Raw genomic sequence first — 17,053 nt, forward strand, 5'->3', positions numbered from 1 at the left:
ATCACAGAAGGTTAGTAAGAAAATCCACACACTAAGGTGTAAAGAAAAATTCCTTTCCCTTACAAAAATATTTGAAGTCGTTCTCCTGAGAAATGCCTACTTTTATATATCATTCTTAAGGAGGTAAAGAAGCTGCTCGTGCAACCGTCCTTGCCAACAGAACACAGATCTCAAATCCGCAGCAATTGGTCACTAACATGCTCAGAAGCAGTCTAGAGTTTCTCAGATCTCCATAGGATATGTCATTAAATCTTCTCCTCCTGCTGGGTCTGACTTCTGGGAAAAAAGCATATGGTATAAAAATTACTATATTTGGTAGTGAATACTAATGATCACTCAGGAGGCCCATCCTTCAGTTTCTTTGGCCTTTAGCATCTAGTTGGTTATAAATGTGACATGATTTGATTTGATTTAATAATCTTTTTGAATATGTGGTTCAAAATTGACGGTATAAAATGTATCTGTAAAATCAGATGCCCACATATATGGGGAGATATATACATTTATTGTTGGTGTTATCCCATTAACAGATGGTAAAATGAAGGCAAGAAAATTCCAGGACTGTCCAAAGCTAATTTTACAGAGGTGCTTGTTCCTCTTAAATCAGTAAACTCTGGAAACAGATTCAACATAAACCTACACACAAAAAGAGATGTTAAGTGATATAAGGTAATACTGTTTTTCTATAGTGTGGAAATTGGAAGTGACGTCACATAAACTACAAAGCTGTATATCAACTTCTATACAGATAATGTCTTAATCATTGTACGAAATGACAGAAGAAAGTGTTTTGAAATACGCAGAGATTATTCTATGAACTATACAAAAACAATCAATAATATTTTCTGCGTTACAATAAATTTGCAAGTTGAATTTCCCGTGTGTAATGTTAGACAGGGTACATTCTGTAATATTCAAAACCTGGCATGGTTAATAAAAATAATTCCAGGAAAGAACTAAGAGAGGTTTGGTTAAAGATGTAATTTTACTTCACATAAACAGCTTTCTAAATTACGCTGGCTCAGTACTGTAAGAAATAGGATTGTGTCACATGGTAGGACAGTCATAGTTTCACTTCCGATGGCATAAGTCACTTGGCTAATTTGGCTAATAACATCAATAGTTAGTATACAAATTTTATTTACCAAGGCCAATAAAAAGAATTCTCAGAAGTTGCATTATATTTGGATCAAATGTCACTGTAAAAACAAGAGAAGATAGTTTCCATAATATACACTGTTATTATCTAATGTATCCATAATGAAAAACTCCATCATGAAAAATAGTATAAAATATGGATTTTGTATCAAAACTCTGTCAAAAAGTACAGTTCACATCAGAAGTTAATAGCACCGGGGAGTTAAACGATTAATACAAAAACAAATACATATTACAGATATTTCTTTGTTCTTCACTTACCATGATGCAAACTGCAAGGATTTAACCTTTAAGGGTTAAAGAGTTTAATCAATGTCAATGTCTGATCTTCTGAAGGCGATAAAGAACAGTCTGTCTAGCGATACCCAACAGAACATCACTTTGTCAAGCCACAGAGCGCCCAAAAGCTTGTCAAGTAAGTTACCAGAAACCTCTTTGTGGTTAGAACTCAGCTCCTTCCTGCTTGACCTATTATTTGATATTTGACCACTTGGTTGCAAGACACTTGCTCTTTCTAGCTGAAATGTCACTGGGGCATCTTGTCAGCTCCCCGACATCTCGGCCTGACATACAATTTTACTTTTGTGTGCTACAAGGCAGAAAATGCAGGGCAATGGCCTTGTTTTAAATTCTGTCAGCATCAAAGATGGGCGTCACTCTGGGGTCCTACCAACAACCAAAACAAAAAAGGAGTCTCTTTTGAAGGTCAAAACAGCCATTACCTTGAAGTTTTTCAGCTCGTACTATTTCGTATTACCTGCTCTCCTCGTGTGGGCACTGTCCTTAGGAAGGGCCTAACCATACCTCAGAAATCCTGCCGGCACGCTCGTGCTACTTCCTCATCAAATGCAGACTTGATAAAAGGATGAGTTTTCAGTGCCTGCAGGGACCGGATTCAGCAGTTAACTTAACTTGTTCAAATGGGCAAGTGGTATCATGTAGCTTTACAAGGAGCAACCTGACCTTCTCACATTGACCAGGAGTGACATTATTGTGCAGGAGGGAAAGCAGTCCCATCATTTCTGTTTTGCACAACCTGCTTAAAGTTTGCAACTAAATGCTTGTCTTCAGCCGAGCTGACAAGAGAGAAGAGGGGGCTCAGTGAACCATGGCAGGGCTGCCATGAAATGACAGGAATCATTGGCATACATTTCAAATAGCTCTTTCAATCCTATTAAAGTATTGCGGTCCTGCTTTAAAATAGACAAGTATGAAACAACTTTGATAGATAGAGACTAAAATGGCTTATTGATTTTTTTAAGTCTGAAGGAAATTACCCAAAATGTGTCATTCTTTAACATTTAAAAATATGTTACATAAAAATGAGCCACTGCGATAATAAATAAAACTTAGAAGGAAAAGAGTTGGTTATTTCATTATTCAAGGAGACTTAGGTACCTGCACACATCAAGATGTCACACGATTCTTAAAAACCCACTGCCACTTGTGCTGAAACAAAATTCAACTGATAAGAAAAATCCCCCTTCAAAACAATTTTAATTGTACTGTTAACTCTTCCTGCATTTTTTGTTTGTTTGTTTATCTCATAAAGTCATTATCCAATCTGAGTTGGTCTTTTGGCATTGGCAGACATAGTTGCTGAAGAGGAGTGAGATGACGTCAGAGGATTTATAAATGTCTCCTTTAAGAAAGTGTAAGTTGTGTCCAGTTCAGCTTGCAAAGGCAAAAAATCCCCCACACCAACTGTGTCCGCAGGAAGAGCAGCTCTTGAAGGAATGGAGAGATTTGAATGGTCTCGTGATCCTACCTACAGTATAAAGAAGAAAAAACAAATAAACATAGAGTTGAAAGTGCAGAAACAGAATAAAAATCCAGGAACAGGGAAGTGAGGGCTAATAATCATTGTAGCACAAGATGGGGTGGAAATGTTATTTTTAATTTTGCCATTCTGCCAGTCTGCCAGTCTGTATGAAAATATGTAAATATTAAATTGTTTCCCAAGCATGTGTTCGAAGTCATGAACTCTGCCGGAGTTTGCCTAAACACTGAAACATTGTATAAAACTTTTATAAAGTTATTGCATCAAACAGTCAGTGCAATTGGGCCTTTTTGCCTCTGCTTCCATAGGCAATCTCCAGAAACCAATGCCAGGAGTGTTTATTTCATTATGCTATATAATATGTGCTCTGTAATATGAAAGATCCGACTGCTTAGAAAATGAACTGTGGGTATTTATGTTTTTAAAATCTATCAGCCTGTCTCATTTAATTGACAAATATGGCCCAAAGAAAAATAAGTCAATTCTAGTGACCTCTAGGAAATAGCGCAGTGAGAAATAAAATGCCAGGGAAATGAACTTTTTTGCCTTTTCCTTTGATAATAATGCCACTGCTCTGTTTCAATAAAAACTGTTCTATTAAAAGTATTTGGAAATCATGTATCAATATGTGGGATTGCAACATGGAAACTATTTGCCACATATTTTAAAACATTATTGGTTTCCAGAAACTACTAGAAGTCAAATCAAGAAAATCCACACATCCCTGATGTACTTGAAAACAGAATTAATATTTTGATGAAGCCTTCAGTAACACTGATAACCAATAGTTAACACTTAACATGAACGAAGTCTTATCAGTAAAGCAAATAGGTATTGTTATTTTATGATATTTGTTGATAGTAAGTAACTATTGATCAATCGTAGGTCAGAATTTTCCAGATTCCCAGCATATAAATGTTCTTGAGATAATAAGCCTAGCTATAGGTATCTCCATAGGTGTCTCCATTAAAAACCGCACTTTACATTTCAGAGCTTAAAAAAAAAACCAAAACCCTCTTTTTGGTAGATTCTCTTACAGTTTTAGCAATAAAATTGCAAGAACTATAAGGATCTGCTTTATTATGTCACATTCTATAAAACCACTCCTACATGCAAAAATAAGAGGGAAGCCATCACTTGCTTTAGGAAAATATTAGCAATGCAACTGTTGTATATGTTACCATTTTTGTGGATTTTTTTTAACTACAAATGGAGAAAAATCGATAGCTGCATCTAACACCTAGTTCAGCAATTTTCTTTGATCTCTGTTCTTTTGATTTCTTGATACTCCACTGCAAGCCTACAGCTGACGGAAATCATCCCTTTTTATGCTGAAGTTAAAAAAAAAAAAAAAAAACCACCCAAAATGACCACTTGAATGACGTTACGAAGGAGAGGGGTTAGCTGATCCCGACGGAAGGAGAAGACATCCCGAGATCAGGAGCTGACCCTGATTAACAACGTTAATAAGGTTTCATTTGCAAAACTGGAATACTGGACCCTGAACAGAGGCATCACATTCCATCTGAGGCCACAGTTTCAAATTCTTGCACTTTTACAGCTCTTAGAATCATCTTTTCTCATTTTTTTTTTTCTGTATGTCCGAATGGGCAGCATCATACCTGGTTGATATTGCCACTATGAGGACTCTAGTGCCGTCTACTAACTTCTCCTTCTGTCAGACCTGAGGGCAAAGGGAGATCCAGAAAGGCAGGAGATGGTAGGGCCTGATTTTCTTCTTAATCAAACTGAGGGATAGCCACAGTATTCTTTATTATGATATAAGAAAACCATCAGGCGAGGCTTCAAAAGTTTGTTGTTATGTCTTTATATCGCAAGTCTGGTCAAAGAAAACTATACATGAGAAGAGAGAAGTGTGCAAAAGCGGACCAAGGTAGGTCAGGGAGTCTCAGAGGGTATTTTGTTCTGATGCCTTCGACCAGAACAACAGAATCGCGCCACACGGACCAGTCACCTCTATTGGCAATATTAAAGGTATACGTGATTTACTCCAATCTGTATTCTGTTCTTGTAAGTTTCCTTTCTTGTTCTCATGATTCCATCAACCCAGCACATTATACATTAGGGAGACTGTCCTTTAGGGAAGGCCTCTAACTCATTTCTTATTAGTATTCAATGGATCTTGGTACTTTATGGGAGGGGAGTTCTTTTTTGCTCATTTCTCCTTAATATTCGATAGATCTTGGTACTCTATGGGGGGGGGTCCTCTTTTGCCCTGTCTCATCTTAAGTTTTTAATATGTCTATTTTTCTACCAGGTTGACCAAAAGCATCTTTTCATCTAATCTAACATTTTTTTTTAACTACATCATCTTGAAATGGGATGTTGGGTATTTCCCTAGTATTTCAAATCAGACTCACTTTTTGCATGTTAGCTTCTGAACTTTTATGTCTTAACAATGGAATATAACTTTTAAAAAAGAGATTTTTTTAAAGATTTGCACTCCCAAAAGGTATGCCCTCCACCAAGTGAACAGATTGACTTTTGTGTAAATGAAAACACATTTTTTTTTTTTTTGGTAGGGTAATTTGCTATACTCCATACATTCCTAGAAAATAGGGTTTTTTTCCCCCATGAAATGGGTGGGTGGGGGGGAACTGATTTTTAAGTCACTTAATAGCTTGTAAACAAGACAGCAAAAATTCTGGTGAAATCTTGATTTGAGAATGTGATGCTAAAAAAAAACAAGGAGGGGGGGGTTAAGGGATGGGGTGATGGACATTCGGGGGAGGGTATGTGTTATAATGTGCACTGGGTATTATGTAAGACTGATGAATCAGAGCTGCACCCCTGAAACAAGTAACACATTATATGCTTAAAAAAAAATTCACCAAGAAAAAGTAAATATGAACTTTTTTCTTGTTACAAATAGTATCCAGAAATATATCATAACACTTTTAATATAACACAGACAGCAAAAGACAGTTAAATAACTTTTTTATCAGAGACCATTAAAAGTTAATATTCACCGCCTGATCTTATATTTTAAATCCGTAAAGTCCATGGTCATTTGAATTACTTTTTAAACTGCTGAGGTGTTCTGATACTCTCTCATGTAAATCTAAATTTAAGCAATTTTTCAAAAAGAGATTAGTTACCTGAAATAAAAGCTAGGTGTCAGGTGAATCTTTATGGAAGCACTTTTATTTACTCAATAAGCTGTAAATGATTCTATTTGAACTGTTACAGTCCATCAGCTAAATACATATTCACAATACAGAATGTGTTCACTACATTTCTGCATTTTAAAATTTTTATGAAATACAATAATTGGACATGTCTAATAGCCATTTTTCAAGGCTTTAATACCTTAGTCTTCCAAGAGTGTTTTCCCAACAAAAAAAGTAAATAAAGCATTAGTCTAATAATACAATAATCACTAGATAAGTTGTCTATAAATGAAAGCCATCTTGCAGAGCAAGGCTCCCGAAACAATAACACCAAACTATTTGTCTCCAATGTGGCACATATGATCAAGTTAAGTCTTCTGGAATGTAGTTTTCTGAAAAGTGCACGGTAGTGTGATTTAGTAAGCTGCATGCTTGGGTTTCTGCCAGGCACATCATAGGAGCTGGACTGGAGAGCCAAAGACCACGGTTTTCCCTCCCATTTCTGTTGCAGTCTAGCTGGGCCATTGCCGGCATGGGAATTAGTCCATCCACATATCACATCCCCTTGCCTATAAAATAAGGAGCTACACCCTTTACAGCTCTGAAGTTCTACAGATCCACCAAATTCCATGTATGATGGCATATGACATAATCTTAACACCCAAATTTTGTGAACAATGTTAACCCACAAATCAGTTTTCCAAATACAGTAGTTCAAATTTTGAGGGGACAAAGAGAGGAGGAATGCACATTGCACATGGTTCTCTAAAAGGTTGCACAGAGGGATGCCTGGGGGGCTCAGCTGGTTAAGTGGCTGCCTCGTGCTTAGGTCAAGATTCCAGGGTCCTGGGATCAAACCCCACCATGGGGTTCCCTGCTCATTGGAAAGCCTGCTTCTCCCCTGTCCCTCCCCCGACCTTCACGCTCTCTCTCACAAATAAATAAAATCTTTTTTTTAAGTGCACAGATAACAAAATTAGCCACAGTTTAGATGATGTGGCTTCATTCAGTTAAATTCTGTAGTACCTTTTTTATGTCTTTGACCCCCATGATGATGTTGGAAGTTCTGTAAACTATTGACCGGTCTCAAGTAGGTTGTGCAAAGACACATAAACTGATGGAGAAATCCAAGTACCCACCAGAGGGCCTTCCAGTGAGGCTCTCGCCATTACTACTCTATCTACTCCAGCGTTCTTACCACTGGAGACTCTGAATGCAATATCACAGAGTATTCCACCTTCCACAGACTTCATGTTAGTTAACCAAATTCTACCCATCTTCCAGTTCCACCATGCTGGTGTCATGGGACATTGAAGTCTGCACGAAGTTGGCAATAATGGCAATAATCATATATATAGTTTTCTCTTGTGGAATGATCTATTATATACTTGAAATATATATATTTATATATATGTATTTGTATGTGTATATGCATATATATATATATACACACACAGGCACATATAACTATATTATACTATATTATATACTACTATATACTATATACTAGTACTATAGTATACTACTATAGTATGCTACTACTATACTATACTATATACTACTATATACTATATACTATATACTACTACTATACTATAACATGAACTTGACAAATATTTGTGTGTGTATTATATGTACTTGCTACGTGCATTCACATGCATACATTATATATACACACACAGGTACATATATGCATGTGTACATATAAACATACACATACACCTGCTATCACATCATTAAATGTTTATTCCTTGTAGCTACCAATCCTAACTTTGAGTTACCAGTGCCAAACCTGTAGGGATATTTCATCATTCTTTTCCCTGTAAGTCAAGAAATCTTCCTGCAGACCAGTTTGGCTCTTTAGCTCATTCTCATCAAGATATGTGGGATACGTGAGTCAGGGGAGTATTGTAAAGGAGTTTCTAGATAGGGAACAACTTAAGAGGCCTTGAACTGAGAGTTTAAGAAGGAAGGGCAACCAGAGAAATAGAAGCAAACAGAAAAGAGAGATGGCAGATGTTAATAACATACTTGATTCACGTTGCAACAGTTTTGTCCTCAAGTAGACATTCAACGATGGTTCAAGAGCCGGAGCTCTAAAGGCGATCTATCTGGGCCAAGTTTGGCCTTGACTGCTTGGTTAATGCAGCAGAGTGACTGGAAGAGCAGCCTTGAGTCTTTGTGGTGCCTCGAAGCACGTCCTTGGCTATGGGGCCATAGGGCTCTTTGTTCCCCTTGTCTAGCTTTGTCTACCATTTCCTCCCTCGTACTCTGCAATCCTGTCAGATGGAACTTGTGAGCCCCTTATACACCTTTAATATCTATTATTTCATTTAATCCTTATAACAATCCTAGGAGGGATTATTCTTCTATATTATTCCCCTATACACGATGCCCCCACACTTCACACCCACCTTCTACCTGTCCACTGCCAGAGTATCCTTCTGTACTTTGTGAGATGAGGGCTCCCACCATCTTTCAGACTCTGCTCAATGTTTCCTTCTTTGTGAGGCTGTTCCAGATCCCCGCCTGCCTTTCCCTAACACCCAGTCACACTTCTACATTCCCTCATGAGTGTCTAGTTTTCTATTTTTACTTATTTGTATGCATTTACAGCTCCCCTACAAAATTATGAGTACTGGGGCAATGGAATCAGGACTTTGCATTCCTAGCACTTAGCAGTGTATCGGGGGCTAAATAAGATTTCTGATGAACAAACAGCTCACATGGTGTTGGTCTCCTATGGCTAATTGGTCATTTCATGTATATACAGATTCTGCCCCCATTCAAAGCAGCACAGTATACTGGAAAGGATATGAACTCTGAAGTCGGAGAGACCTTGGGCTCCATACCTGATCCTGCCATGTATGAACTGTGAGACCTCTGACAAGTTACTGAGCCTGTGTCAGTCTGCATCCTTAACTGTGAAGGAGGAAGAATAATCCCTCCTAAGGTTGTTACAAGGATTAAACGAAAAAAATAGATATAAAAGGTAAGCATTCCCTTCTTCCCCTTTCCCTCAACTCTTCTCAGATGACAATAAATTCCAATTTATAATTTATAATTATAGCTAACATGTACGAGCATATATGTCAGGCACTGTGCTAGACATTATCTTGATTCTCACAACAACTCAATGAGAAAGTACTACTGTCACCCTCATTTTGCAGTTGAAGGACCGGGGCTCAGAGAGTACAGTAAATTGCTTCATGTTGCACAGCCTGGGACATGGTAGACAAAGGTGTGACTCTTGGTCCATCGGATTCTTCTTCAGATGGCTTGACCACTACCTTATCATGCTGCCCAAAGAAGACTGGCTCGGGCTTATTTTATATCCAAAACTGTTCCATAAAGAGAGCAGTGGTTCAACAAATCTCTGTGAAGCTGAGAAATAAAAGTACATAGATTGTACTAGAGGATAAAAATAAATGTTTATATTTTTGATAATATATATATATATTTTTTAAAGATTTTATTTATTCATTTAACACAGAGAGATCACAAGTAGACAGAGAGGCAGGCAGAGAGAGAGAGAGGAGGAAGCAGGCTCCCCGCGGAGCAGAGAACCCGATGCGGGACTCGATCCCAGGACCCTGAGATCATGACCTGAGCCGAAGGCAGCGGCTTAACCTACTGAGCCACCCAGGCGCCCATAGTCCCACATTTGACTATCAATGGTACTGGAATAAATAAATAGATTTTGCAGCATTTACATAAAATAAACGTTCTAGTCCTTCACCAAAGGAGCTTGTATATTGCTATATTCAGAGATAAAAGTCAGCACTGAAGTTTTAAGTGATGCTCGAACATTTAAACTTTAATTTTAAATTACTTTAAAGATGTCTTGTGCCTGACAAGATAACAATTCCCATTTTTTTCTGTGGATGTTTTGATTTCCTGACATGACTGAGGTTGGAAAAACAGTAGAAGAATTTTCCCGAATAACTTTGGTTCTATCTTCTTCTATTTTCTTTCCCAACCCTGTGCTCCTCGCCAGCTCCCGCCCTGGTAATTCTGATACACCTGCCAGGAGCAAGGTCAGAAATGGTCAAGAAATGCAAAGGTGACCATTTCTTCCTCTGTGTCTTAGAAACACATAGTTGCAAAAAATTCAAAGGGAATTTGAAACATAAAAATGTGTCCACACACTCAGGGGTATCATACCATCTGATACCCATCAGCAGTGGGTATCATCAGCCATCTATATTTTTGCCTATCTTATAGGTGAAGGGTTGTCTTCATTGGTGTGTTTTGTATTGCATCTCTCTCTTTTATTTGTTTATTTAAGAGAGAGAGAGAGAGTGCAGAAGAGCCTGTACCAGCTGGGGGAAGGAGCAGAGAGAGAGAAGAATTTTCCCAAATAACTTTGGGAAACCAAAAACTGAATAAATAAAAACTTGGGCAAACTATTTAGAAAAAAAATGTCACTGGAAAACTGAAACGAAAAGATGATAAAAGTAGCATAACACACATGACAGCCATAAGATTGACTTGCTTTTTTTTTTTTTTTAAGATTTTATTTATTTAACAGAGAAAGAGAACAAGTGGGGGAGGCAGCAGAGGGAGAGGGAGCCGAGCAGGGAACCCAGTGCGGGGCTCAATCCCAGGACCATGGGATCGTGACCTGAGCTGAAGGCAGACGCTTAATGATTCAGCCACTCAGGTGCCTCTAGAGTGACTTTCTTAACTGACAATAGACTCATGCTATTAAAGAAAAAAGAAAATCAAATTAGAAAAGAGGCTAAGGGTAGTCTAATATTAAGAAAAACAGTGTGGATGGGGCACCTGGGTGGCTCAGTAGGTTAAAGCCTCTGCCTTCGGCTCAGGTCATGATCCCAGGGGCCTGGGATTGAGCCCTGCATCGGGCTCTCTCCTCAGCAGGGAGCCTGCTTCCTCCTCTCTCTCTGCCTGCCTCTCTGCCTACTTGTGATCTCTGTCTGTCCAATAAATAAATAAAATATTTTTTAAAAAAAAGGGGGACCCTACAACCCTGCAATTGTACTACTGGGTATTTACCCCAAAGATACAGATGTAGTGAAAAGAAGGGCCACATGCACCCCAATGTTCATAGCAGCAATGGCCACAATCACCAAACTGTGGAAAGAGACAGGATGCCCTTCAACAGATGAATGGATAAAGAAAATATGGTCCATATATACAATGGAATATTACACAGCCATCAGAAAGGATGAATATCCAACTTTTGTATCAACATGGATGGGAATGGAGATTATGCTGAGTGAAATAAGTCAAGCAGAGAAAGTCAATTATCATATGGTTTCACTTACTTGTGGAGCATAAGGAATAACATGGAGGACATTGGGAGATGGGAGAGGAAAAGTGAATTGGGGTAAATCAGAGGGGGAGACAAAGCATGAGAGACTGTGGACTCTGAGAAACCAACTGAGGGTTTTGGAGGGGCGAGGGGTCGGGGGAAGGGTGAGTCTGGTAGTGGGCATTAAGGAGGGCACGTATTGCATGGAGCATTGGGTGTGGTGCATAAACAATCAACCTTGGAACACTGAAAAAATAAAATTAAATTAAGATGCTAAAAAATAAATTAATTTTTAAAAAAGATTGGGTTTAGCTGTAACAGAAAACTCAAAATGTCAGTGGTTTAAACAAGATAGTTTATTTCTCTCTGATACGACTATTTGAAGCTATCAGGAATTCCAACAAAAGAACAAAAACCAAGAAAAAAAAGAAGAAGAAATGAAAAGAAAGAAAGAAAAACAAAAAGGAACACAAACTGCCTCTATCTTGGGCTCCATAGCCTCGGTATATGCCTTCTACCTCAGGGCCCAAAATAATTGCTTAAGTTTTAGCCATTTGTCTGCATTCCAGACGGAAGAGAGACAAGAAGGTAGCACAATTTATATTTAAAGACACTTCCTAAAATCACAAACACTTTTGCTTACATCCCATTGGTCAGAAGTTGGGTTACATGTCTAATGAAACTTCAGGGATGTCAAAATTGTAACATCCCCCACCACCCCAAGTGGACCAGGTAATATTCAGAGGTTTTATTACTAAGAAACAATGGGAAAACAGGTATCAGGAAACCCTGGCAGTCTCTGCCTCAGATGTAAATTGGCCTTTTGGTTGGAAAGAGAGGAATACAATAACCAATAAACATTAAATAGTGCTAAGCCTCACTCATAATTTTAAAAATTGCAACACAAGGGGCGCCTAGATGACTCAATCGGTTAAGCGTCTGACTCTTATGTCGGCTCAGGTCATGATCTCAGGGTCCTGGGATCAAGCCCCAGGTCGGGCTCTACACTCAGAATGGAGTCCGACTGAGATTGCCTTCTCTCTCTCTGCTCCTTCCCCCAGCTGGTACAGGCTCTTCCGCACTCTCTCTCTCTCTCTCTTAAATAAACAAATAAAAGAGAGAGATGCAATACAAAACACACCAATGAAGACAACCCTTCACCTATAAGATAGGCAAAAATATAGATGTCTGATGATACCCACTGCTGGGAGACAAGCTCAGACCACGTAGGCAGGGATGCAAGCTGGTACAACCTATCTGGAAGACAGAATTTTAATTGTACTTGACCACTGATCCAGCAATTCCACTGCCAGGCATTTCTTCTTAGGCCACACTCACAAAAGTTCACCACGGTGAACAGAGAGATGTGTTCACTGAAGCATTTTTGTTTTGTTAAAGAAAAAGAGTTTTTAAGTGAAACTAAAGGACCCCTCCAACCAAGTGCCATTCAAGTGAAATGACACATAGAATATAACCATCAAAAAAAAAAAAAATTAAGGTGTATATGTAAATACTAATATATAAATATGTCTAAGTGGAAAATAAAGGTTTGAAATTATATGTGTGGATAGAGAGAACCCACTTATATTTTAAAAATAAACAGAAGACACAGGCATACATATACTTATTTTTCTTTCTGAAAAAGGAATCACAAGAAAGCGTTCATTATCTTTGGAGTGTGGATGGTGGGGGGAGTTTTGAAAGTTCAAAATTTTCTTTCCCTGGTTTTTATCTTTAAAACTATTTGAGGGACGCCTTGGTGGCTCAGTTGGTTAAGCAGCTGCCTTTGGCTCAGGTCATGATCCCAGTGTCCTGGGATCGAGTCCCACATCAGGCTCCTTGCTTGGCAGGGAGCCTGCTTCTCCCTCTGCCTCTGCCTCTGCCTGCCTCTCTGTCTGCCTATGCTCGCTCGCTCTCTCTCCCTCTATCCCTGACAAATAAATAAATAAAATCTTAAAAAAAAAAAAAAATTAAAAAACAAAAACAAAAACAAAAAAAACACACAAAAAAAAACTATTTGAACCAGGGCATCTGGGTGTCTCGGTAGGATTAAGTGTCTGCCTTCAGCTCAGGTCATGCTCCTGGGATCCTGAGATTGAGTCCTGTGTCGGGATCCCTGCTCAGTGTGGAGTCTGCTTCTCCCTCTCCCTCTGCCCCTCCTCCCTGCTCGTGCTCTCTCTCTCTCTCTTGCTCTCTGTAAATAAAATATTTAAAAAAAAAAAACTATTTGAACTATGAACAAAGGTTATGAAACTGGCAGTTTGCAAAAGTAAAACTACAGTTGATTAACAAATAAATGATAACCTCCAATAGTCATCAAAAATGGAAAGTAAAAAGGTATTTATTTGTTGCCAATCAAAACTGCATTTTAAAAAATTCTGATACTAGATTTAAGTGAAGGTGTTATGAAACAGGCATTTATAAGTTGGTAGTGATGTAGAAATTGATAGAACCACTTGGACTATAATTTGGCAGCTGCCTTAAACGGATAATACCATTTGATCTGACAATTCCATTTATGTCTAGGTTCCTTATATCAATACTAACAGAAAAAATTGGAAATAATCGCAAATGCAACAACAGAAGTATCTTTAAGTAAGCTATAGCCACTTGGCGGAATATTATACAGCCATAAAACTTATGGTTATGGGGGCGCCTGGGTGGCTCAGTGGGTTAAGCCGCTGCCTTCAGCTCAGGTCATGATCCCAGGGTCCTGGGATCGAGCCCCACATCGGGCTCTCTGCTCAGCAGGGAGCCTGCTTCCTCCTCTCTCTCTCTCTGCTTGCCTCTCTGCCTACATGTAATCTCTCTGTCAAATAAATATATAAAATCTTTAAAAAAAAAAAAAAAAAACTTGTGGTTATGAACTTACGGATAACATGGACACATGCTTAGGTTTGACTAGGGGTCAGAAAACTTTTTCCGTAAAAGGTCAAATAATAATTCATGCTTTGCAGACCATACATTCTCTATCATTACTACTAAATCCTGTCGTTATCACTGCAAAGCAGCCATAGATAATATGAAAATGAATTAGTATCCCATGTTCTATAAAACTTAATTCCTGAGCACTTAAATTTGGATCTCACATAATTTTCATATCACGAAAGTCTTCTTTCTCTTTTTTTTCCAACCATTTAAAAATGTGAAAACAATTCCTAGCTTGCAGGCTATATGAAAACAGGTGGCACGCGGGTTTGGTCCACAGGCCTCAGACATTGCCAACCTCTGAGCTAGACCATCTATGTGAAAAGGTTATACACGAAATCACATAGGATAACTTGCTCTGAGTTAGTGGAATTGTTGGCATTTTTCCCCAAAACTTCTGCATTTTCCAAATTACCTACAACAAGCATGCCTTGCTTTTATAACCAAAACCTTTTATTAAAAAAGACTAATTTTATGTATACTGAAACCCATATTCTACTACAGTTATGACTCTGAAATGTGCAGTCGAAATGAAAACGTAATTGGCTAAAGGCCTCAGAGGGTAGGTCTTTAGACAAGTGGTTTGCAAGTTTTGAAAAGGTCTTAATTTCTTGGAGGCCACTTTCCTATTTCACCTTCTTCCATATCTAACCCACAGCCACAATCTCAAGTGGAGCAAATACAAATAATTATATGGAATGACTTGTCTCTCGACCCTGCACAAAAGCAACTCCTTATGTAGAGTGGCTACTTACAACTTGTGCGCCTTCGTTTTATTCCAAATAGCACTTCCAGCTGCCAAATTACAACTTCTGTGGTCAGAATGTACACATGTCACACTCTATCTGGGAACCATTAGGCAGAAGTGTTCTGACCACTTTTTCATTACTCAAGAATTTCCTCTTAAATTGCTACACCTTTTTGATTCACTGTCAAAAATTTAATAATAACCTGAAAGCTATAAATTTAGACCTTTTTAGCAGTATGTTTTTCCCTGGGTGGAATTATGACCATGCACTTGGGTAAAGAGGAGAAGGGAAGAACTGTCTAAAATTTAAAGTTGTTTGAAAGAGATGACTTCCCTAAGTCTTAGTGACATTGTATCTGTCGATCACTCAACAAAATCAGCAAAAAACTCACATTTGGAAATTGGAAACTTATTTTTTCCCATGCCCCCCACACACACAGTGCTGTTTTAAGTTACATTTCCTCATTCTACTCCATCACACCCAAAATTTCTAGCAGTTCTTCACAGAATGCCACCAACAGTCTTTATTCCCTTCGACTGCTGCTACAGCTGGGTCTTTCTGGAGTGGCTGGTTACCTTCAATTATCTTCAGCTAAAAGAACATGGTCTCTCTATCGCCCAGTGAGAGAGAGAGACCCTTCAAGATGGAAGACAAATCACGTGATCTGAGGTCCACATCTGCGGAATGCCTTCACATCACAGCAAGCACTGGGAAATATGTTCCAAAACAAATCACTTAGCTGGCAATGACATTTCCTTTACATGATAGGCAGGAATGTACTTTCTCATAGAAGCGGGCCATTTCCCAAAGTCTCAAACCAAACCCATATCTCTAGGGAGAACATCCCATAGAACTGTGAGAATAATACAGCGACCACAAAATTCCAAAATAATACACCTACAGATTACATTTCAGGAATCCATTCCCTACATTATCAATTCCATATGATGGGTTTTCCCCATGTTTGCATAATGCATAAAACATATCTAAACCCACATCCACCGTCAGCATCCTAAAAATCAGCACTATTCATTAATTCTTTTAAGAAATACCTATTGAGTGCCTACAAGGTGCCAGATGTTGTCTAGGTCCTGGGATAGAGTGGTGAACTACACCCACAAAAACTGTGTCCTCAGGGGAGCTCTCACTGTCCTTAACTGATCGGACTCTGGGGCCAGTTCTCCTTCAATAATAATTTGCTGAAATACTACATAGCCACGCAGCTGCTATTTCTTGTAGTATTAAGGTTTGATGTCCGGGGTACTGGGTGTTTACCAGCTTCATTGTTCTGTGGATATAGACAAGGTTCCAGGAATGAGTTACATTTCCCTGGGTCTTCCCCGACTTGCTCACCCAAGACCTCAAATGCCCCACACAGTCCCCGCCAAGAGTTGTCGGGTCCCTCCCCCGGCTGCTGCCTCCAGTGAACCAGCTGTGTCATATGGGTGATGTCTCTACACAGAACTGGCCATATATGCCCCCCACCCACATCACTTGAAAACCGTGACAAGTCTGATGAACCCAGTGTCTCACCGTGTCTGTCATAAAACATTCCTTTCCGTTTCCACCCAGAGGGCCTTTTTCTAAGAGTCCAGATGCCAGGCCCTAGGCCTGGGGGGAGGCTAGGCACTAGGCAGGTCTCTCCACCTCCCAGCTCCTCCTCTGGGCACCTGCCCACAGAATCTCCACTCGTCCTTCACCAGTCACCAAAATCCCATTCAAATGAGCTTCCTCAGAGCCCGCATGCCGATTTTCAGAAAAGCCTGGCCGGTATTTGAAATGCAGTTTGGGCTCAGGGTAGGATGTTCACAAGATGATATTTCAACACAGGCTTTCCATATATATATATATATAGTTATTTAAGAAGGTGTCTCTTCATTTTCTCTAACTTAAATGCACTTTTAATATTTGTATACAAGTTACCTCTTTGGTCTTCTCTCTATTGCCTCCTTCATCTCTTCTTTATTTGATTATTATTTGAGAGTATTCAAATTTGCTATTGGAGATGAGAAAAAAAATTGGATAGATGAAA

The 17,053-nt window shown here is 38.9% G+C and overlaps 1 protein-coding gene across 3 annotated transcripts in view; it reads right to left on the reverse strand.

Moving 5' to 3' along the window:
• Positions 1-486: 486 nt before the first annotated feature.
• The window catches only part of CCDC171 (coiled-coil domain containing 171), a 306,243-nt gene continuing 289,676 nt past the window's right edge, over positions 487-17,053 (reverse strand). For all 3 annotated transcript variants that reach the window (XM_032307226.1, XM_032307225.1, XM_032307227.1), the window contains one exon: positions 487-2,926. In XM_032307226.1, coding sequence (XP_032163117.1) covers positions 2,714-2,926 — 213 coding nt within the window. In that variant the 3' untranslated portion in view covers positions 487-2,713. The remainder of the gene's footprint in view (positions 2,927-17,053) is intronic.

The sequence above is a fragment of the Mustela erminea genome, chromosome 12 (assembly GCF_009829155.1).
Source record: "Mustela erminea isolate mMusErm1 chromosome 12, mMusErm1.Pri, whole genome shotgun sequence".
NCBI classification, from domain to species: Eukaryota; Metazoa; Chordata; class Mammalia; order Carnivora; family Mustelidae; genus Mustela; species Mustela erminea.